Source organism: Cibotium barometz, chromosome 22, assembly GCF_041138505.1.
Source record: "Cibotium barometz isolate CiBa-2024 chromosome 22, ASM4113850v1, whole genome shotgun sequence".
In the NCBI taxonomy this organism is placed as follows: Eukaryota; Viridiplantae; Streptophyta; class Polypodiopsida; order Cyatheales; family Cibotiaceae; genus Cibotium; species Cibotium barometz.
The window spans coordinates 8,556,450-8,580,531 of record NC_141067.1 but is presented as its reverse complement, the minus strand read 5'-3'; the positions used below and the strand labels follow the sequence as shown (position 1 = coordinate 8,580,531).

Here is a 24,082-nt window from a genome sequence, read left to right as displayed (position 1 = left end):
CTTAATATATATATAGATTCTAGTGCCTCTAGCCACATGAATAGTCATGGTGAGTGGTTTTAGAGAGATGTAAAAAATGAAAAAACCTAGATATGTGGAAATAGATGATGATATTGTACATCCCATAATGCATGTTGGTAAAGTGCCATTATCTATGAAGGATGGCAAAATGAAGTACTTCATGTTTTAAATATTACAAAGAACATAGTTTTTATTGGATATATGGTTGAGTAGGGTTTGCAAGTGAAGTTCAATCCTCAAGGGTGTTCTGTAAAAGACTTCAACAACATCAATGCCGCTTGGTTGTTGGAAGCCATCGCTCGGATAGACTCAACCGGCGGGGACGGTTGTAAGGGCAACAGAAATGGTAAGATGTTTACTTTGGATGTTAACATGCATGAGCTAAAGGCAACCATGTTTGTGCATGGGATAGGTGTCATCGCAGGTAATAACATATGGCACAAGTGTATTGGCCATTGGATGTTATACCATCGAATGTATGGGGACTGACCAAGATTGCAATAATTGCAGGTTGCAAGTACTATGTTACATTCATTGATGATCACACTAGGAAAGTGTGGGTTTATTTCTTGAAGGAGAAAAATGAGGTGTTTGCTTACTTTTTAAAAATTTAAAGCCTTGGTCGAGAGAAGAAAAAAGGTATGTAAATAAAATGCCTGAGATCAGACAGGGAAGAGTATTTTTCCAATGAGTTTAGTGATTTCTTGAGAAAGCAAGAAACCAAGAGATAATTTAGTGATTTCTTGAGAAAGCAAGAAACCAAGAGATAATTTACAAACGGGTACACTTTGAAAAAGAATGGTGTTGTAGAAAGAAAAAATAGGCACATTGTAGAAGGGGCACGTGAATTAATGTCTAAAAAGAATCATATGCCAAATTATTTTTGGGCAAAAGCAGCAGCAAACTATTTACATTATGAATAGGACCCCTATTGTAGCTGTTCATGGTATGACGCATGAACAGAAGTTTACAGGCATAAAACCAGATGCGCCTCACTTGAAAGTGCTTGGATATATTGCATATGTGCATGTTTTTGATGAAGTGTGAGAAAAAAGTTAAATCCAAAGGTAGAGAAATATATCTTCATTGGTTATGCTTTAAAATAGAAAGGTTATAGATATTATAACCCCACCATCGTGATGAGATGAGATGCAAGTAAGTAGAGATGTTGTCTTTGATGATATGAGTAGCTGGTATGTACGAGTAACATAAGATGAAGATGTAAGAAGTAATAATGTCGCCCCACATGTAGCGCATCAATAATCATAGGTGCTTAGTGGACCTAGAGATTCCTTTAGTAATGGGATCCAGTGTTAGTCCATGGTCAGGCAAGTTGAGGGGGCAAGTTGAGGACAAATGTGGGTGCATATGTATCACACAAAGGGAAGGAAAAGGTAGATCAACCTTTTGTGCCCGATCTATTAAGTAGGTCACTCTCATATGTGGATATGGTGACTCTAGTGGCTCCGAGCAAAGCCTTGATGAGGAGCTTGGGATTTTGTCAGTGGTGGTTACTCTTGGTGCAAGGAGAATCAAGACTGTTTTGAGGAGACCTGTTATTAGTGATCTAGGTATACGCAGGTCTAGGAGGGTAAGATATCCTATTAGCACATTGAGATATGATGAATATACATTCCATCATCATGCTTACATGGTTAAATCAATACAAGAGTTGGATCCCACTTCTTCTGAGCAGGTACTTGGAAATAAAAAATGGAAAGATACCATGGATGAGGAGATGGTAGCATTGGATACAAATGCAACATGGGAATTAGTGCCTTTACCTAAGGAAAAGAAGGTAATTAGATATAAGTGGGTGTATAAGATCAAACATAACTCAGATGGATCAGTGAGAGCAAGTAGGCAAGATTAGTTATGAATAGACCTATGGCATTGACTATCAGGAGATATTCAGCTCGGTTGCATGAATGGTAACTGTGTGAGAGCTATCATTGCTATGGCTGCAATGAAGGGTTGGTCTTTACATTAGATGGATGTAAAGAATGCCTTCTTACATGGTGATTTGCAAGAAGAAATATATATTATGCAGCCACCACTGGGTTATAAGAGGCATACACACCTAGATTTTGTGTGCAAGTTACGCAAAGCCTTGTGTATGGCTTGAAGTAGGTACCTAGAGCATGGTCAAACAAGATCGGGGAGTACCATTAAATTTCAGATATCTAATGTAGAGTTTTCACTTTATGCAAAAAAGACATATAGAGGGATCATGCTATTAGTCATTTATGTGGATGACTTGATTATCATTGGTGGAACTGATGCTAATATGATGTCAGAATAATTTTGAAGTAAAAGTTTGAGATGAAGGATTTGAGTGAGCTACGATATTTCTTAGGTATAGAGGTGGTGAGATCACCTCATGGCATTTTGTTGTTATCGAGGCAGTATGGCTTGGACAGGTTGTCCAAGTATGGTACGCCGAGTTGTAAGTCTATTTAAGTGCCATTGGAGAAGAACACTAAGCTTTCTGTAGATACAGGTGAGCTTTTGGAGGACCCCACTATGTACAAATGCATAATGGGTTGCTCAATCTACATGATCATTACAAGACTAGACTTGAGCTGCCAGGCTGAAGCTATGTTGTTGGACTTGTGAGTCAGTTATTCAAGCTCCTAGGAAGACACACTTGGAAGGGGGTAGATAGATTCTTAGGTACATAAAGTCCATAGTTAATTATGAACTTTTCTATGAGGCTGGCACAAAGATATAGCTACATGGGTACCCATATGATGATTGGGATGGTAGTGTCATAGATAGGAGATCTACTAGCAGCTTTATGTTTTCTTTTAGGAGTGTTGCTATGAGTTACAGTAACAAGAAATAGCCCACAGTTAGCTTGTCAAGTATAGAGACAAAGTACATGGGCACTGCTATGGCAGCTTGTGAGGTATCTGGGTTTCAAAAGCTACTTGGTGATATGGGTGAGCCCGTGTGGATAGGATTGTTGTCATTTGTTAACAACATGAGTAACATACAACTGGCCCTCAGTAACCTAGTATATCGTGCTGGGACGAAGCACATTGAAGAGCATTATCACTTTGTGAGGGAGAAGGTTCTAGTAGGTGATGTAGATCTGATATATGTCATCACAATTGGCTGTCATCTTCACAAAGGCATTGGATACAGAGAAGCTTTGTAGGTTGAGGAGCTTACTTAGAGTATAGTGTGTGGAGTTGAGCTTGAGGGTGAGTGTTGAGATATTGAGCTCAACTAGTGATGTAGATATTGATGACCTGCCTAGGTGATAACTATGCACTTATGCCAACTGGCATGGTTGGTGAGATTATGGGTGATATGCCGCCAATGGTTTATAGGCTATGTGGTGTACTAGAGTTATGGCATAGCTATAGCGCCAGCTCATGTAATCGGGTTCACATTCTTGATCGACCTTTGCAAGGTATAGTAGGAGAGTACTTTCCTATATAGTTTTTCTCTTTAGTTTATGATTTTAAATTATATGAGGGAGAGTGGGATATTTTGTGTAATCTAATTCTGAGATATTAAATGTTATATGTCCATGCTGCTTCAGGTACACCTCGACACTAGGATCAAGATCTAATAGTGCACCTGCTATGGATTCCACTCCCATACTAGTCACACCCGTACCACCCCTCCCCCCCATGCAGCTCCACCACCACCTTCTGTCACACCCATTACTACCACACCCATACTAGTCACACCCGTACCACCCCTCCCCCCCATGCAGCTCCACCACCACCTTCTATCACACCCATTACTACCACACCACCACTTGTTACACCCACACCATCCCCACGGCACAGCATACCCTGATCCCCATCCACCACACTTCCCTTGTCCACCACATACACATCATGCCTATAGGCTAGGTTACCTATGATGTTGTAGGTCGAGCATTTTAGGCACGACTGCAAGAGTAAGTGTCGCTCTATCTACCACACGTGTATATTTCATGGACGTAGGTATATCTCTCTCTTGTGTCTTTCTCTTTCTTGTGTGTGTGTTTTGCTTGCAAGGAATTCAAGCTTTCTCTCTCCCCCGCCTTCTCTTTACTAAAAGAATATTGAGAGAGCAAATCAAGCATACCATTTATCCAAAATATGCAAATTAAAAATATTTAAACTTTAAATAGATATGGAGTTTATTTGGTGACTTACAATTGGATGCAAAGTTTATTTGGTGACTTACAATTGGATGCAAAGTTTATCTGGTGACTTATAATTGGATGGAAACCTATTGTTTTCATTATTTGGGTCAAGATTCACGTACGTGGTGTGTACACATGTTACACACTTGCAAGTAAACTACACTCGTTGATTCATAGAAACCGATCAACCTTCCCTTCCAATGAATATCTAATATTCCTTGTTATTGAACTCAATAGCAGCCTATGGCACTAGGTTGCATGAACATCAACACTATGGGTATTTCTTGAATATTTCTTCTTTTTAACGTTCACTGTCATCTTTGACATTGTGCACTAACACTAAAGAGATGGATTCCTTAGAGCGTCTTATGGAGCCTACAGAGAAGACATGAAGGGCTATGGAGGAGAGAAACTTGAAGAAGAAAGCTCTTGATCTTGACCCTTAATCCTAAAAAATAATGATGTAGATTAGAAAAACTAAAGAAGATGGTGAGAGAATAACAATAAGGAAATGACTCCCAGTAGAAAGGTGGAAGGAGAAAACAAGAAGGAGAGATGGGAGAAAGATGTGTGAAGAACCACGATCCATATGACCCTTTAAAAAAAAGAGAGGTTTTCTACTCCTATACTCACCCACCCATGTGTGAGCCATGCCCCCACACCCTTATATGATGTCGTAAACAACTCATGAGTGAATGTGTGAAGAGCGAAGGCCCATTGGATCCTTCCCCCCATTGGATCCTTCCCTCATACATATATATATATCCTAAATGTTAGCAACATACTTTTTGTAAAATCAAGACAAGCCCCACATAAAAACACACACACACACACACACAAACTCTCTCTCTCTCTCTCTTTCACACACACACACACACACACACACACACACACACAAAGACACACTGACTTTTTCTCTCATGAACCGTTCTCTCTCGAGTGTGTGACCCCACACCTTTATGTCGTAACAACTCATGCTTATTAGGACTTAAATTCCCTTAAGGAATGTGTGAAGAGCCAAGGCCCATTGGATCCACCCCACACACATATATATCCTAAAATGTCATTTCAGTTAACAACATCTATACAAGATTAAGGGAGACTGGCCCTCCCTCCACGTGGCCAAACGAGGGGGGCCTATTTCAAAATTATCCCCCCTCCTGCAAGCGTGATGTTCACGCTTAGTTCCCACGCTTCGTTTCCACGTCAATGTCACCTACGTTCGACGTGTTCCACGCGGTTGCTGCTCCACGCCTGTCTGCCATTCCGCCTCGAGCTCCACACGGTACGTCGTCTGCAGTGTTTCGTCTCACGTCGAATGTTAATGTTTGTAATGTTTGTAAAGCTAATGTTTGGATTGAGCGGGGAGGGTGCTGACGACGTCAGAGTCTGCAACTGCGGGGCTGGCCAGGGGGTAGAGGGGGCGCAGAGCTCTGGGGTGAGTGGGGCGCCTCAGCGCAGTGCCAGCGACGCGGATTGAGCGGGGAGGGTGCTGACGACGCCAGTGAAGCGACGTGTGGATTGAGCGGGGAGGGTGCTGACGACGCCAGAGCTCTGGGGTGAGTGGGGCGCCTCAGCGCAGTGCCAGTGAAGCGACGTGTGGATTGAGCGGGGAGGGTGCTGACGACGCCAGAGCTCTGGGGTGAGTGGGGCGCCTCAGCGCAGTGCCAGCGACGCGGATTGAGCGGGGAGGGTGCTGACGACGCCAGTCAACCGACGTGCCAGCGACGTGGATTGAGCGGGGAGGGTGCTGACGACGCCAGTGAAGCGACGGAGCGCTCTCGAGACTGTGTAGGCTTTTCACTGCAGGTGAGCGTAGGCATAGGCCGGCTCAGCATGTATAGCGGAACAGAGACCGACGACGTGCTCTGGGGTGAGTGGGAGCGACGCGGATTGAGCGGGGAGGGTGCTGACGACGCCAGTGAAGCGACGGAGCGCTCTCGAGACTGTGTAGGCTTTTCACTGCAGGTGAGCGTAGGCATAGGCCGGCTCAGCATGTATAGGGGAACAGAGACCGACGACGACGCAACAGACTGGACGTCGCTGGCGTTTGCATGGGAGATCTACTAGACAAATGGAGGGCGCAACAGACTGGACGTCGCTGGCGTTTGCATGGGAGATCTACTAGACAAATGGACCTGCATGAAGATATGCCGTGTGCTACCGTTGGACAGGAGATCCGACTGCAGCTGAGCCAGAGAACTACAGTTTTCTGAATTCGAGCCATTCCACGTTTCAAGCCATTCCACGTTTCAAAACAAATGATTTTTTATTTAAAAAATCTAAAATTATATACACATGTGTGTGTGTGTATAAGATTTAAATAAAAAAGAGTCCCCCGCGATGGATACCACGCGAATAGGACTATAGCCGTGCAGCTCCGGGGAGAGCCCCCCTCCGCGATGGATACCCACCACACCCACGAGCTCTGGGCATGACCTTCTTGGCTCTCTTCAGAAGACGTATCAATTAAATGGAGAGCGCCCCACCCACCACACCCACGTGCTGATTGCAAAGCTGGCTTTAGAGCCATGCAGCTGGGAGAGCCTCTGGACCTTTTTGGCTCTCTTCAGAAGACGTATCAATTAAATAAGCCGCAATATATATATTTCTAAAAACAAGTATAAAAGTATTTCATATACACATGTGTGTGTGTGTGTGTGTGTGTGTGTGTGTGTGTATAAGATCCGACTGCAGCTGAGCCAGAGAACTACAGTTTTATGAATTCGAGCCATTCCACGTTTCAAGCCATTCCATGTTTCAAAACAAATGATTTTTTATTTAAAAAATCTAAAATTATATACACATGTGTGTGTGTGTGTGTATAAGATTTAAATAAAAAAGAGCCCCCCGCGATGGATACCACGCGAATAGGACTATAGCCGTGCAGCTCCAGGGAGAGCCCCCCTCCGCGATGGATACCCACCACACCCACGAGCTCTTGGCATGACCTTCTTGGCTCTCTTCAGAAGACGTATCAATTAAATGGAGAGCGCCCCACCCACCACACCCACGTGCTGATTGCAAAGCTGGCTTTAGAGCCATGCAGCTGGGAGAGCCTCTGGACCTTTTTGGCTCTCTTCAGAAGACGTATCAATTAAATAAGCCGCAATATATATATTTCTAAAAACAAGTATAAAAGTATTTCATATACACATGTGTGTGTGTGTGTGTGTGTGTGTGTGTGTATAAGATTTAAATAAAAAAGATTTGGATTGTTCGGAGAGCCCCCCGCGATGGATACCACGCGAATAGGACTATAGCCGTGCAGCTCCGGGGAGAGCCCCCCTCCGCGATGGATACCCACCACACCCACGAGCTCTGGGCATGACCTTCTTGGCTCTCTTCAGAAGACGTATCAATTAAATGGAGAGCGCCCCACCCACCACACCCACGTGCTGATTGCAAAGCTGGCTTTAGAGCCATGCAGCTGGGAGAGCCTCTGGACCTTTTTGGCTCTCTTCAGAAGACGTATCAATTAAATAAGCCGCAATATATATATTTCTAAAAACAAGTATAAAAGTATTTCATATACACATGTGTGTGTGTGTGTGTGTGTGTGTGTGTGTGTGTGTGTATAAGATTTGGATTGTTCGGAGAGCCCCCCGCGATGGATACCACGCGAATAGGACTATAGCCGTGCAGCTCCGGGGAGAGCCCCCCTCCGCGATGGATACCCACCACACCCACGAGCTCTGGGCATGACCTTCTTGGCTCTCTTCAGAAGACGTATCAATTAAATGGAGAGCGCCCCACCCACCACACCCACGTGCTGATTGCAAAGCTGGCTTTAGAGCCATGCAGCTGGGAGAGCCTCTGGACCTTTTTGGCTCTCTTCAGAAGACGTATCAATTAAATAAGCCGCAATATATATATTTCTAAAAACAAGTATAAAAGTATTTCATATACACATGTGTGTGTGTGTGTGTGTGTGTGTGTGTATAAGATTTAAATAAAAAAGATTTGGATTGTTCGGAGAGCCCCCCGCGATGGATACCACGCGAATAGGACTATAGCCGTGCAGCTCCGGGGAGAGCCCCCCTCCGCGATGGATACCCACCACACCCACGAGCTCTGGGCATGACCTTTTTGGCTCTCTTCAGAAGACGTATCAATTAAAGGGAGAGCGCCCCACCCACCACACCCACGTGCTGATTGCAAAGCTGGCTTTAGAGCCATGCAGCTGGGAGAGCCTCTGGACCTTTTTGGCTCTCTTTAGAAGACGTATCAATTAAATAAGCTGCAATATATATATCTCTAAAAACAAGTATAAAAGTATTTCTTTGCATTAATTAATTACTCTTCTCAATTTTAAATTTTGACGTACTCATACCCCCCCCCCCAAAAAAAAGGAACAGCGGATTGATGTGGCCTTGGGCCGGATAAGGAATGGTGAGGACATGAAAATCTATACAAGATTAACCACATCCCCACCTCTTTCCACGTGACCGGTTGAACACCGGTTGAAAAGATATTATTTTATTTTATATAGTTAATAAAAAGGCCCTAACATTGGCACCTTTGACCGCTGGGTCGTCATCTATCTATACAGGATTAAGGAGAACCCCACCTCAGACTTATTTTCATCCATCTTTTTAAATTAGTTCCCTAAGAGTTCTAAAAGTGTATTTTGTAAAATGATTTTGGACTTTTTAGATAAAAAATGATTTGTTTTGTTATATATATATATATATATATATATATATATATATATATATAGAGAGAGAGAGAGAGAGAGAGAGAGAGAGAGAGAGAGAGAGAGAGAGAGAGAGAGAGAAGTGTAGAATAATTCGGGTTTTTTAATTAAAAAATGATTGAGAAAAAGTGGTTGCATTTTGGCTAGCCTTCAAATTTTTAAAAATTTTGGTTATTCCCTAAGAGTTCTAAAAGTGTATTTTGTAAAATGATTTTGGACTTTTTAGATAAAAAATGATTTGTTTTGTTATATATATATATATATATATATATATATATATATATATATATATATATATATATAGAGAGAGAGAGAGAGAGAGAGAGAGAGAGAGAGAGAGAGAGAGAGAGAGAGAGAGAGAAAGTGTAGAATAATTCGGGTTTTTTAATTAAAAAATGATTGAGAAAAAGTGGTTGCATTTTGGCTAGCCTTCAAATTTTTAAAAATTTTGGTTATTCTATGTATGCCAGGCACCTCAGTCTGCTAGCTTTGAGCTCCACGTGGTCGTGCCTTCGCCTCCTCGAGCTCCTCGACCGCCTTTGCCTCCTCCAAGTGCAAACCAGAACTGGTACTGCGCTGTTACCTTGAACTCGATGCAATTGAAAAAATGAGTGTTGTAATGAATTGTTTTATAATTAATGATTCAACCTAATATAAACATCAATTCAAAACCTTCCTAAAAAGTCGAAGATTGATGACTTTTGATTAATGTTTGATAAAGATTTGGATTGTTTTGTTTTAAATAAAAGATTTATTTATATAGAATATATATATATATAGAGGACTACCTAAAGATTTCAAACAAAATGTATTATATATATTTATCTATACCTTGAACTCGATGCATTCATGGATGGGAGAGGAGGCTATTCACATGAACGGCTTGATGTCAACGGTGTGGCCAACGGCAGCCCCTTCGCCATGGCAGAAGGAAATGATCGATCACTGTCTTGGTTTTTGTTGTGATACCTGAGAAGCCCATGGGACCAAATCCCTTCTGCATTGCATTGCCCCTCATACCTCTTATGCTCGAATTATTGACATGCACGCCTTCAAGAACAGATTTTTTTATGAAAGTTGGCACAGTATGTGTCCTCTACATGGGGAACACCCACGTGCTGATTGCAAAGCTGGCTTTAGAGCCATGCAGCTGAGAGAGCCTCTGGACCTTTTTGGCTCTCTTTAGAAGACGTATCAATTAAATAAGCCGCAATATATATATCTCTAAAAACAAGTATAAAAGTATTTCTTTGCATTAATTAATTGCTCTTCTCAATTTTAAATTTTGACGTACTCATACCGCCCCCCCAAAAAAAGGAACAGCGGATTGATGTGGCCTTGGGCCGGATAAGGAATGGTGAGGACATGAAAATCTATACAAGATTAACCACATCCCCACCTCTTTCCACGTGGGCAAAGGAGGTGCGCAACCCCTATGCTATCGATAGAGAGCAGCTGAGGCAAAACCTAATCTCACCAAAATCCTAGCCTATTCAAACCCTAGGTTGTCCAAGCCCTAATCTGTTGATCCTTGGAGGTCGATGAGAAGAGCTGCGGACAGCGACGATGATAATGTAGAGAAAAAGACGACAAGGAGGGCCAGTAAAACTAAAACTAGGAATTGAAGGGCATTTTGGTTCCCCAAAGAAAAACATAGAATAGCATTGGAAATGTCATGACGCCTTTGACCGGTTGAACACCGGTTGAAAAGATATTATTTTATTTTATATAGTTAATAAAAAGGCCCTAACATTGGCACCTTTGACCGCTGGGTCGTCATCTATCTATGAAAGTTGACATAGTATGTCTCCTCTACATGGGGAACATACATGTTGTTCAAACAATATGTGTCCTCTACATGGGGAACATGCATGTTGTTGAGACAAAGAGAGTGGTTCTCACGATAAGTGTAAGGGAGTTCACTAAAGGAGTAGTTTAAAACTCTTTAAAGCTGAGGCAAAACCTAATCTCACCAAAATCCTAGCCTATTCAAACCCTAGGTTGTCCAAGCCCTAATCTGTTGATCCTTGGAGGTCGATGAGAAGAGCTGCGGACAGCGACGATGATAATGTAGAGAAAAAGACGACAAGGAGGGCCAGTAAAACTAAAACTAGGAATTGAAGGTTGATGTTTTAAATATACCCATTTTGTTAACTTCAAGGTAATAAACTACGGTTAAGCTTAGAACTTTCTTCATTCTTTGTATTTAAAAAATCGAGGATGTATGTAAAACTTTATGTGAGTCGATGAAATTGTAAGCGCCTTTTGTTTAACTCACATGATATTTTACATATTCCTAGGTGAATACCTTGGGCCCACACTCTCAGCCATCTTTTTCAATGAGTTTCCCAAAAGCTAAAATTAGGTGAACCGCCTTCAGACATATATAGATATATATACAAATACATATACATATATATATGTATGTATATGCATATACATATATATATACATATACAAATACATATACAACCATATATGTATGTATATGCATATGCATATACATGTACATATACATATACATATACATATACATCATGTGGATACCTTTTTACCATTCATTCACTTGAGCGTAGTTGGGTCTTAATCTATTCTACGTACGTGTGATTTAGTTTGTGATTCACCGTTTCGATTATTTTCATAATCCATAATTTCTTCTAGATTAAAAAAAATTTGAAAAATATTTCATTAATATATTTCTTAATGATGTACAGTATGGATAACGAGGGGAAAATTGTGAGGTGTTCCATGGACGTTCAGGATAGAAGCCATTGTGCAGAGTATTCAAGACCTCAACAATCTGAGGTAAGAGAAGATAACGAGAAGACTCAACGAATAATGCATGCTTTTAAGCAATGCCGGAGGAAACTAAAAACCTCTACTAAGTGGGTGCGACGTAACCATGGTAAGAAGACTCGAAATGGAAAGAAGACAATAAATGTAACATCAGAGAATATACTCCATTTGGTCAACGACACAAACTCCCATGTGTTAAATGTGGAGAGCTTGATTGCTGGTCTTGGTCAGTGCATAAGAAATCATGGAAGTGGGGAGAGCAGTTCAACTCGAGAATCAGTTTCTGCCATTATAAGTGGCAATCACGAGATCAAGGATATTGTCGAAGCTACCTACCTCCGCATAATGGATACATGTGGTGCTTTCGGAGCACACCTTTGTGATATTGGTTGTCGAAAGACAATTGATGCTATAAAAGAGCAACAAGACAAGTTAAGTGCCCATGTTGATAGGCTTGGAATGGAAGTATCAAGCCTTAAAGTAACATTGAATAGGTTTGGGGCTTTACTTACCCAAATGAGTCGTAGATTGCAAACACGTGGAATGTAATTACTCAATTGGTTCACCAATTAGGAGTTGATCTTATGATCCTTTTGTAATGCTTATGACACTATTATCTTTTTGAAAGTTTGGGCTCTAAGTACTCTAATGATAATGATTACCAAAATGAGTTATAGATTGCAAACACGTGGAATGTAATTATTCATTTGGTTCACCGATTGGAAGTTGATGTTATGATCCTTTTGTAATGCTTATGACAGTATTTTCTTTTTGTAACTTTGGGCTCTAAGTACTCGAATGATAAGTATGGTTCTTTTTGTCTCTCAGATATCATTGTTGTGAGAGAGAGAGAGAGAGAGAGAGAGAGAGAGAGAGAGAGAGAGAGATTGATTTATATATGTGGATATAATCTCTTAGTATTTATATGGAGATTATAGAGAATGTCTCTTTTAATGGTTTTTTTATAGAAAATTCTCTTTTTATGGCTTTTTGTCTCTTATATGTACATGGGGGGAAGAGAGAGAGAGATTTCTAAGCTTGGTTTGGTCATTGGAAGACATTGGATGTTGATTTTATAATGTTTTTGTAATATTTGTGACATTGTTATTGTCTTTTTATAAGTATATATGTAATGTTTTAGGATTATAGATTTTGTCTGTTATTTTTATATATGTAAGTTTTAAGGAAAAATGTGAAATGAAGTTAAGGGGATGGAAAGAGCTCTCATGTATTCTACTTTGTGGATCAATGTAGGTACATTAGCTTTTCATAGGGCTGCCATATTGTTGATTTGTCATATAGTTTGGGTCTTCCTTAGTCTTTTGAGGTAAGCTACCAAAACTTTGCTTTATTTTTGTTTTTCTTCTTAATTGTATGTTTATTTTTAGAATTTATGATTTTTAAATACGAATAGTTCGATATAGTTTGATAAGAGCATAAGGATTTTAATGCTCATGAGAAAAGATGAAACTTGGCAAAGATCAAATAAGTTTATGACATTTACTTACCTGCATATAAGCACAATCTAGCTTGAGTCAAAGGGATGGATATATATATAGATATATATATATATGTATATATATATATATACATGTACATATATATATACATGTATATATATATATATATATATATATTCATGTATATACATGTATATATAGATGTATATATACATGTATATACACATGAATATATAGATGTATATATATATATATATGTGTGTGTGTGTGTGTGTATATATATATATATACATGTAAATATATATGTATAGATATATATATACATGTATATATATATATATATATATATATATACATATATATATATACATATATATACACATGCATATATAGATGTATATATTCTACTTTGTGGATCAATGTAGGTACATTAGCTTTTCATAGGGCTGCCATATCGTTGATTTGTCATATAGTTTGGGTCTTCCTTAGTGTAATGTTTTAGGATAATAGATTTTGTCTGTTATTTTTATATATGTAAGTTTTAAGGAAAAATGTGAAATGAAGTTAAGGGGATGGAAAGAGCTCTCATCTATTCTACTTTGTGGATCAATGTAGGTACATTAGCTTTTCATAGGGCTGCCATATTGTTGATTTGTCATATAGTTTGGTTCTTCCTTAGTCTTTTGAGGTAAGCTACCAAAACTTTGCTTTATTTTTGTTTTTCTTCTTAATTGTATGTTTATTTTTAGAATTTATGATTTTTAAATACGAATAGTTCGATATAGTTTGATAAGAGCATAAGGATTTTAATGCTCATGAGAAAAGATGAAACTTGGCAAAGATCAAATAAGTTTATGACATTTACTTACCTGCATTTAAGCACAATCTAGCTTGAGTCAAAGGGATGGATATATATATAGATATATATATATGTATATATATATATATACATGTACATATATATATATATATATATATATTCATGTATATACATGTATATATTCATGTATATACATATATATATATACATGTATATATAGATGTATATATACATGTAAATATATATGTATAGATATATATATACATGTATATATATATATGTATATATATATATACATATATATATATATACATATATATATACATATATATATATATACATATATATATATATATATACATCCCAAGAGAGAGAGAGAGAGAGAGAGAGAGAGAGAGAGAGAGAGAGAGCTTTATAATCTTTTAGTATGTATGTGAAGATTGGAGAAAATCTCATGAGGGATTTGTATATTATGTGTATACACAAATATCATAGAAAAAATATTGTTATTTTTATTCAATGTTTACTATTTTATAATAAAGAAAATGACTTTACTATTTTATGATGGAATTAGGTTTATAGCAAGAATGGTAGAGACACGTAGTTTGAGGTGTCCTCTTCAGACCATTTCCTTGAATGCTCCAAGGAAAAGAAGAAGAAATGAAAAAATAAAATGTGCACAGGAGTCAAGGGATAGTGAACCTCATTGTTGTGATGCAAGGATGCATAATGTTACCTGTAATACCGGTGATGTATTGATGCAAGAGACTCATAGGATTCTTGCAGAAAACGATACCTTTTGTGCACAAAGACAAGTAGCAAAAGAAACTTTGATGTGTTTACCTCAATCTAGCACTAAGAGGTCTCAAATTGCCTTGGGTGGAGATAAAAGGATATCTAACAAGAGTGCTAGAAGTGTTCGCCGTGAAATTGCTAGGAATAGGACTCTTTTGAAAGAAATAACAAGGGAAATTGCAAGTGGAGTTTATTCAGGGATATCACTGGTTCAAAGTTTGAGACTTACAAGAAGGTACCGTCGCTTCATCGCTAGAAATAGGACCTCTTATAATGCAGCTAGAAGAGTAAATGAGGGTAATGCAATTACAATGTCTTCCTTTTTTTCCCATGAAGAGAGAGAAGTACCATTTGCTAATACAATAAGAAGGGAGAGTATCGAAGAAATTACCTCTTATGTATTTGAAAAAAGAAAGGGAGGGATTTTGTCTATCCTCCATGAACTCCCGCCCGTACAAGGTACACATGCAGCTACTTGGCCTTTGGTATATTCGTGCACTTTAAGTCACTCATTAGGAGGGATGACACATGAGTGTCGGTTTTGTGGAGCACAGTTATGGGCAAGTGAAAAGAAGATGAGTTGTGGACAGGTTCTTGGCAAATATTGTTGTAAACATGGGCGTGTGTCTGTTCCTTCACTTGCTGAACCACCTGAGCCATTAAGGTCTCTTTTGATTGGTAGTGACACTACAAGTAAAAAATTTCGAGAAAACATCAGGGCTTATAATAGTGTGTTGGCTTTTTCATCATTGGGTGCACAAATAGATGACTCTCTCTTTCACAATAGTAGTGTCTATACTTTCAAGGTGCATGGGACTGTTTATCATCGGATTGGGTCCTTGGTCCCCAATAATATGTACAATCCTAAGCCACAGTTTGCACAGTTGTATGTGTTTGATACTGAGCACGAATTACAAAATCGACTAGGTGTCATGAATGGATTGGAATCCACAACCCTAGAAGCACTTCAATCGATGATGCACACTTCTAATCCATTTGCACAAGCTTTTAAGTATGTGGGAAGAATGTTGAGTGACAATCCAAGTTTGGATTTGAAAATGACTATATGTGAGACGAAATCCACATCTAGGCAGTACTCAATGCCAACAGCTTCCGAGATTGCTGGTATCATGATTGGTCAAGGTGATGATCATAATGTTGGTCGTCGTGATATTTTATTGCATACTCGAGAAGGCACATGCAAACACATCTCTAATTTGCATAGGTGCTATATGCCTCTTTTGTACGTCATGTTATTTCCAAGAGGGGAGGATGGATGGCACTTGAGAATCCCTTATGCTGATGCACAAGTGAGTGCATTGAGAAATGGTCATTGTGTGACTCAACGACAATACTATGCTTATCGATTGCAAATTCGCCCAGATACAAATGCATGCTTGCTACGTGGTGGAAGGTTGTTGCAACAGTTTATGGTTGATGCCTATTGCAGTGTTGAAGAGTCACGATTATCTTGGCTACGCCATAATCAAAAAAGTTTGCGTTCAGAGGTTTATAGTGGTTTAGCAGACATGCTTCATGTGGAAGGAAGTGGAAGTGGTATTGCAGGAAGGACAGTGGGAAGTAGAATAGTGTTACCTTCCAGTTTTACTGGTGGGCCACGACAAATGTATCAACTTTATCAGGATGCCATGGCAATTGTTCGTTCAAAGGGCAAGCCCGATTTATTCATTACTTTCACCTGTAACCCAAAGTGGCCAGAGGTATTAGATGCTTTACTCCCGGGGCAAAGTGCATGTGACCGGCCTGATTTGACTACTAGAGTATTTCACCAAAAACATTCAGATATGATGAAAAATATCGTGAAGAAGGACCTCTTTGGTAAGGTGATTGGATATGTGAGTGTCATTGAGTTCCAAAAAAGAGGATTGCCTCATTCACACACGTTATTGATCTTGGATAGTGCCTATAAACCTAAGACTGTCCAAGACTATGATAGATTAGTATGTGCCGAATTGCCTGACAAGCAAATGTTTCCTGCTCTGCATGATGTCGTGTTGCATTGCAATATCCATGGGCCCTGTGGGCCATTCAATCCAAGTGCAATTTGTATGGATAAAGGGAAATGCACAAGGAACTATCCACGAGCTTTTGCACAAGAGACTACTGTGGATGAGAGTGGTTACCCCGTGTATATGCGTCGAAATGATGGAAGAACTGTGGCATTGAAAAAGTGTAATGTTGATAATAGATGGGTTGTGCCATATAACCCTTATCTTTCAGTCACATATAATGCTCATGTAAATGTGGAAATATGCTCAACAATAGCAGCAGTGAAATATCTTTACAAGTACATATACAAGGGGCATGACAGAGCAACAATAAGATTTAGCACTGTACAAGGTGGGGATGTTAATGCTGCTTGCGTAGTCGATGAGATTCAGAGGTATTTGGATGCACGTTACGTCTCTGCATCAGAGGCATGTTGGAGACTCTTTGAGTATGATTTACACAATGAGAAGCCTGATGTGCAACGGTTGCAGGTACACTTAGATGGGGGTCATAATGTTATCTTCAGAGATGATGATAATATTGCAGATGTTTTTCAGAGGGAAAATGTAGGCAAGACTACTATGACTGAATGGTTTACCTGTAATCAACAACATCCTGAAGCAAACAATACATTGTATGGTGATTTCCCTCAACAATGGGTTTGGAACTCCAGGTTGAAGAAATGGACCAAAAGAAAGATTGGAAACACTATAGGGCGCATGTACTTTGTAGCTCCTTCGGCAGGTGAGGCATACTATGTTCGCCTACTTCTTACAATATGTAAAGGATCTAAGTCATTTGAAGATTTGCGTTCGCTCAATGGTCACATCTATCCTTCTTTCAAGGCAGCTTGCATTGCCAGAGGGATACTGGAAGATGATTCTGAATGGGTTGCATGTATGGAGGAAGCATCATCTATGCAAAATGCCTTGCAATTGAGATGTCTTTTTGGTACTATATTGCTATTTTGTGAGCCTTCCTGTCCAGGAATATTGTGGAAGAGATTTCGAGAAGAAATGATAGAAGATTTTCTATACCAGTTATCAAGAAGCAGGGGTCAGTTTATTGGTATTGAACAATTAGCTGAAACTCATGCACTACTACATTTGGAAGAAATTCTTCGTGCTCAGAGACGGACATTGGCAGATTTTGAAGGAATGCCTGAACTAAACAGAACTGATTTGGAAGTCTTGGGTGAAAATACATTGCTTTTGGAAGAGAGATCTTTTGATACTGTGGAACAATATAACCTGTCAAGTGCTATGGAGTCAACATTAACAGATAGCCAGCGTGTTGCTTTCGATGCTGTAATGCATGCAATTGCGACAGATGCAGGTGACATTTTTTTCCTGGATGGTCCGGGGGGATCGGGCAAGACCTATTTGTATAATTGCTTGCTTGCGCGAGTACGTGGACAAGGGTATGTTGCTTTGGCCACTGCATCGTCAGGTATTGCTTCTCTACTCTTGGCGAATGGACGTACTGCACATTCTAGATTCAAGATACCTCTGGAGCTAAACAATTCTTCAACTTGCAAAATCCCTGTACATGGACAACTTGCTGAGGTTTTGAGAGTTTGTAAGCTCATTATTTGGGATGAGGCTCCAATGATTCATCGTTATGCTTTTGAAGCATTGGATAGGAGCTTACAAGATGTATTATTCTCAGATAAGCCATTTGGTGGAAAGGTTGTATTAATGGGAGGAGATTTTAGACAAATCTTGCCTGTTATTATGAAGGGAAGACGTGAGGATATTGTTAATGCAGCATTGTGTCGTTCCTTTCTATGGAACTCTATCAAAGTTCTAAAGTTAGCTGGAAATATGCGTATTCAATCAAGCAATACTAATGGATGCAATGAGTTTAAACAGTGGGTCATGAATATTGGGAATGGAGTGGATTGTAGCGATGATAATACGATGGTGACACTACCAAGTAATATGGTCTTGCAAAGATCGAGTCTTAAAGACTTGGTACATTGGGTATACTCTGAATTGGCTATCACTACGACATATGCTTCATACTTTAGTGAGCGTGCTATTCTTGCTCCGATAAACAGTCAAGTGGATATTGTGAATAAGACAGCTTTGGATGCAATGCCTGGTGAGCCTAAGCAATATTTCAGTGCAGATTCAATTCTTGAAAATGATGAAAATTCATTCCTGTATTCCACAGAATTTTTGAACACAATCGACCTTCGGGGCGGATATCCACCTCACTGCTTGGTTTTAAAGTTAGAAGCTCCTGTTATTTTGCTTCGTAACTTGGATCCAAGACGTGGACTCTGTAATGGTACACGGATGATATGTAAGGCCTTTCACTCTAAAGTCTTGGAGACTGAAATCATCACTGGTACTAAAGTTGGTGAAAGAGTATTTCTTCCACGGATTACCTTTATATGCAGCGAGGCCCAACTACCATTCACCATGAGGAGGAGACAGTTTCCCGTCCGGCTGGCATTTGGCATGTCAATAAACAAATCACAAGGCCAAACCCTAAATGTCTTGGGGTTGTATTTGGTGACTCCAGTGTTTACTCATGGACAACTGTATGTCGCGTTGTCACGAGCACGGTCTCCTCATGCTGTGAAGGTGTTACTTGAGGATAACGCTAATGTGGAGTGTTCATTTGATGATCTTCAAAGTTATACACCTACAACAAACAATATTGTTTATAAGGAGATCTTGATGACTTCAGAGTGACAAGTCAGGTTTCTTATTTAAGTTCTGCAATTTGATTAATTTTGTTGTGATTTCTTTTTTTATACATATTTGTCCATGGTAAAAGTACCTATTTTTGTTGTTTACAGACATGTCTGAGATTACCTTTACATTGGACATGCCTTTGTCGAGGATAGAACGTGAGTTTTTCTCTATATTTGCTTAACTTTTCTTGATTACAAAGTATGGAACATGACATTCTATACTAATGTCTATCTGTATACAGAGCCACCGCTATGGTCAGCTCCTATTACTGCAGGTCACGTAGCAGGGATTATGATTGATGCTTATAGGGATGGGTAAGTATAAGTGTAATTGTTAGGCATTGTATGAATATTTTTTGAACCTATATATAAATAATTGTATAACCTATTTGTTATGCTTTGATTTTAGGATATTACATGACATTGATACGTTTATGGTAAGAGTTGTCGACGAAGGCATCGAGATGTACGGGATTGGTGTTCCTGATGAGGAGTGGGGTGTGTATTTGTTTTGGAGAGAGATGGACAGATGCTTTGCATCATTTGAGGGGTATTCAGTACCCGATGAGTGGGTGTTTCTTACATCCATCATGGCCATTGGTATTCGTTATGCGTTTTATACTAGAGCTCCTCATGTACCATCCACTCGATGTTCTATTGTACGAGGTAATTTTGATTATGTTTTTCTATTATAAGATTTTTTTGAGATTTTATTTATCGATGTGTCGTTATGTGCAGATTTGATTTATCATTGTTTCGTTTTGTGCAGGTCCTTTGCATTCATCGATAGTAGAGCATGTGCGGGATGGATCACCGCTTTACAATAGAGAGCGTATTGTGATGAGGAGACAATTGAATGATCCTTCTCACAAGAGAAGAATTCAATTTGTTGATTCTGACATTACTGACTGAGAATACGTATTTTGTGGTGCATTTTGAGAATATGTAATATTGGTCCTTTTTTGCATCTTTGTATGCTACATTACTATGATATTTTTGTTTTCGCCATAAATCTACGAGACATGGATGTTATTTTAAGATATATATATATAAAGTCACTTGAAATAATGTATTGTGTTTACTTAAAACATGACCTAAATTGGAGAAACTGAGTTTATTTTTTCTAGAACTCTACCTGTCGGCCGCAGCAACGCGCGGGTCCAATACTTGTACTTTTTCAACAAACATAAAATCAAGACAAGCCCAGCCCCCCTCTCTCTCTCTTACGCTGACTCTTTCTCTCATGAACCGTTCGTTCGCTCTCCCGTTCTCTCTTTTAACGTAAATTGCGAGCCCTCTTTCAATTACCGGTCCTTCACAAAAAGTCGGCTCATCGCCAACAGACCCTCCCCGCGATAAGCCCCTCCCCCTTCAGATTGAGATTTCTGTGCAGTGTCTGGTCCCGTTTCACAAGAGCAGGAGCTGTAGGATCTCTCTCTCTCTCTCTCTCTCTTTTAAAGGGTTAGGGTTTTTCTGAGAAGACTGGGAAAAATGTGTCCCATGCGGTTCATCCTGGTCCTCGCCTCTCTCGTTGTTGCTGGCTACCTGTTCTGTAAAGCACTCTGGATGAACGGCGAGGACGATTCCATTTCTAAGGAAGGCAGCGTTGCTACAGAAGTGGAAGAGAAGGAAGGTGTTCTCAAGCGGGTAAGCTTCTCTCTAGGATGCATTTTTTTTTGTGTGTGTGTGTGTGAGAGAGAGAGAGTGAGAGAGAGAGAGAGAGAGAGAGAGAGCGAGGGAGAGAGATGTGGAAGAGAAAGGAGTTCTCAAGCGGGTCAATTTTTGTGTGTGTGTGTGTGTGTGAGAGAGAGAGAGAGAGAGAGAGAGAGAGAGAGTGATGATGATGATGGAGTTACTGTGTTAGAGAGATGATGATGATGGAGTTACTGAGTGCGTCTCTCTGTGAGTGTGTGTGTGTGTGTGTGAGAGAGAGAGAGAGAGAGTCCTTTTGATTTTTTTATGGAGGTTTCAACATTAATTAGAGGTAGGTCTAGCAAATTACAGTCAACAGTGATAAGAGTTTAATGGCATACCCTACCCTCAAGTTTCAACTTCACTAGTTCACTTTGCCAAGCATTCCTCCCTTGATGCGCTAAAATTAGAGTCAGTTTTTTATTCTATTACCAGAGAATTGTTGCCTTGCTGCCCTTAATGTTGGAGCAATGAGGTGAAGCCAATAATGTCGATCCAATTTATCATAGATTTTCTGCCTGCAGGGCTATACGAAATTTGTGTCTGGCATGTGGACCCTGGTGGACATGGGCAGTGGCAGGTACCTATGGCGGACTATGGCATTGCAAGAGAATGAAGCAAAGGTGAATTCTCTGTAGAGCACTTAAAAGCTAATCCATCTCAAAGCAGTGAATGAAAACAATAGAGGTGGAGGATGAAAGCAAACTTTTCATGTCCTGAAATGGGATGTCAAGTTCTGGTGATGCAGACTAAACTCTGGCTTTGTATTGGCGTTGTATATACTTCTACACTTGCTTAAATAAAAGTTTACAGATTCATTTATTTTTTCCTTCTTCTGTTATCAAACTCTTAGGTTGGAGGTAACTTTCTCTCTCTAGGACTGCTTTGTATGTCATTGTTTTTGTAGGCTCCTGTGCCAAAACAGGATGGCTTTAGAAGTAGATTAGAGAACATGCAAAGTTATAAAAAAGGTTAGTATCAGAGCTTTGCCCTCTTTGTTTGGCAGGTGGGTTCTTTCATGTCTATTTGGAGTGGTGCTTACATAAGGGAATATTCGCATAGCTTTGGATAAGAAAATGTGATGCTTACATTTTAACAACGTACTTAGTTCTAAGGTTCATTGGGTCACATAATTGGCTCGTCATATCCATGGTTTCAAAGGAGTTGGTGTGTGTCTATCACCTGTCGGATCTTTCGTTCCTTGTAACAAATAATGCTGGCCTTGCTTTCTTCTATGCAAGTGCAAAATGCTACCCCCAATCTTGTCAAGTTGTATTTAGATGGTAATTGTGGGCTCTTAGTGCTGATGTCATTGCTTTTAAGTTCAGCACCACCATGAACTGAAATCTTCCTCATGGATACATGACAGGCTTTCCTGCTGTCAAGCTATTGATGCAGTATATTAATGCCTTTCAAAATCTGACTTCACGGAACTGGATAACTTTGTCATCGAGTGCCTTTCTGATCCAATGAGAGAGTGCCGTGATAAGTTTTGCATACAAGAATTTTAAAGAGCAATTATATTGTTCAAGGTCATGAAGCATGTGCTCCCAACTAGACTTAACTTACTTGAGTCAGAAAAATGAGGGTTTGCTGCCTGGTTATGCATTAACAAGATGCATGAAGCTATTGGGAAGTACGGCTGCACTAGTCATGGACCGATCTGCGAAGAGCCACTGGGTGGTCGTCTTGTTGTTTGACTACAATATTTTTATAGGGCTCATATGATATTTCCTGTGTTGCAACCATCTACCTGCCCCTCTCAACATACAGAGTTTCAGCGATGTGTCGATGGAGCAATTAATTGTATGAATTATATACCATTGATGTTTCCACTATTATGATGCAACCATGGGTGGCTGCCAACACTCAACCAGTGGCCACTTTGATTGCATCATAGGGGCCTAGACTTTCAATCCCTACCGCTCATTGCTATGGGGCAGTAGCAGACGTGTACACTGCCTCTAGTGAATACTTTCACAAATTGTAGAGACCTGTGACACAGTGGGTGTCAGTATAGGAGGGGATATCGAGCTTTATTTGGATTATGGTTTAAAAATTTAAGACATAAAAAAATAAAGACTTTTGGATTGCCAAGGCCACACAATGTTGTCAGCACGAAATCAATTAAATCTAGAAATACCTAACTACTTTGGAGATTATTTTCATATAGAGGGCTCCATGCCATATGAAAAACAGAAAAGAAAGTCTATTTTTGAATATATTTTAATAACATATGGATGGACCTAGGAAGAGTGCAAATTGCTATGGTGCAGCTGCATGGAATTAGTGTTAATTTAATGAATGTAATGGACATTTAAAATTTGTCTTAAAGTTGGATGTAGCTCAAATTCAAAAGAGCCAGAAAATGGAGAGGGTAAGCACTTCTTTTGTGAATAGAGCATTGGAGTATAGCCAAGGTATAAGAGATACCGTGGTCATAGTGTGCAATAAAAAATGGAGCTGTGGTGAGTTGGTTATGCCCATGTATCGGTAGAAAACCATTAAATAATGAAATGGCTTTTTTCTCATACTCAAATTCCTAGCATTATTGAATCTCAAAATGTAGGTGAATGTCTCAATGTTGATGGTGTTTGAAGTTTTACAATTGAATGGCATATGAGTGCAGACTTAAAGACATTAAAGTCAATGTTTGGTATAAGTGGTGGTGCTAACACTAAACATCTTTGTCTTTATTGTATGGCAAGTATGGGGACAAATGAGTGGTGTAACACAAGGGCTATTGGAAGGCCACCCACAAGGAGTACGGTAGATTTATCAAAATTCAAAACTATAGAAATGATTTGGGATCCTATCCTCTCTATTTAACTCCAGAATGTTCATATTTGTACTTTGCATGCTGAAATGAGAATTTTACATAAACTTCTTCGTCTTACCTATACTATGCATATTCAATCAAGCCTTCAAACATTGCAAATGA

General features: G+C 39.5%; 2 protein-coding genes across 4 annotated transcripts; both read left to right on the top strand.

Annotated features, from left to right (window-relative positions):
• The first annotated feature begins 12,912 nt into the window (after nt 1-12,912).
• Nucleotides 12,913-20,442, top strand: LOC147626232 (uncharacterized). Of its 2 annotated transcripts, XM_086816898.1 has the most exons (6): nt 12,923-12,987; nt 13,736-13,808; nt 19,555-19,605; nt 19,692-19,764; nt 19,859-20,115; nt 20,219-20,442. In XM_086816898.1, the coding sequence occupies exons 3-6, from the start codon at nt 19,557-19,559 to the stop codon at nt 20,359-20,361; spliced, it is 522 nt and encodes a 173-aa protein (XP_086673024.1). In that variant the 5' UTR covers nt 12,923-12,987; nt 13,736-13,808; nt 19,555-19,556; the 3' UTR covers nt 20,362-20,442. The 2 variants fall into 2 exon arrangements, with proteins under 2 accessions (XP_086673025.1, XP_086673024.1); XM_086816899.1 differs by lacking the exon at nt 13,736-13,808 and having other exon boundaries at nt 12,913-12,987.
• A 254-nt stretch (nt 20,443-20,696) lies between these two features.
• On the top strand, nt 20,697-22,889 carry LOC147626231 (uncharacterized). Of its 2 annotated transcripts, none has more exons than XM_086816373.1 (3): nt 20,697-21,096; nt 21,666-21,764; nt 22,148-22,476. In XM_086816373.1, the coding sequence occupies exons 1-3, from the start codon at nt 20,941-20,943 to the stop codon at nt 22,211-22,213; spliced, it is 321 nt and encodes a 106-aa protein (XP_086672499.1). In that variant the 5' UTR covers nt 20,697-20,940; the 3' UTR covers nt 22,214-22,476. The 2 variants fall into 2 exon arrangements, with proteins under 2 accessions (XP_086672499.1, XP_086672500.1); XM_086816374.1 differs by lacking the exon at nt 22,148-22,476 and adding an exon at nt 22,511-22,889 and having other exon boundaries at nt 20,700-21,096.
• Nucleotides 22,890-24,082: the final 1,193 nt, after the last annotated feature.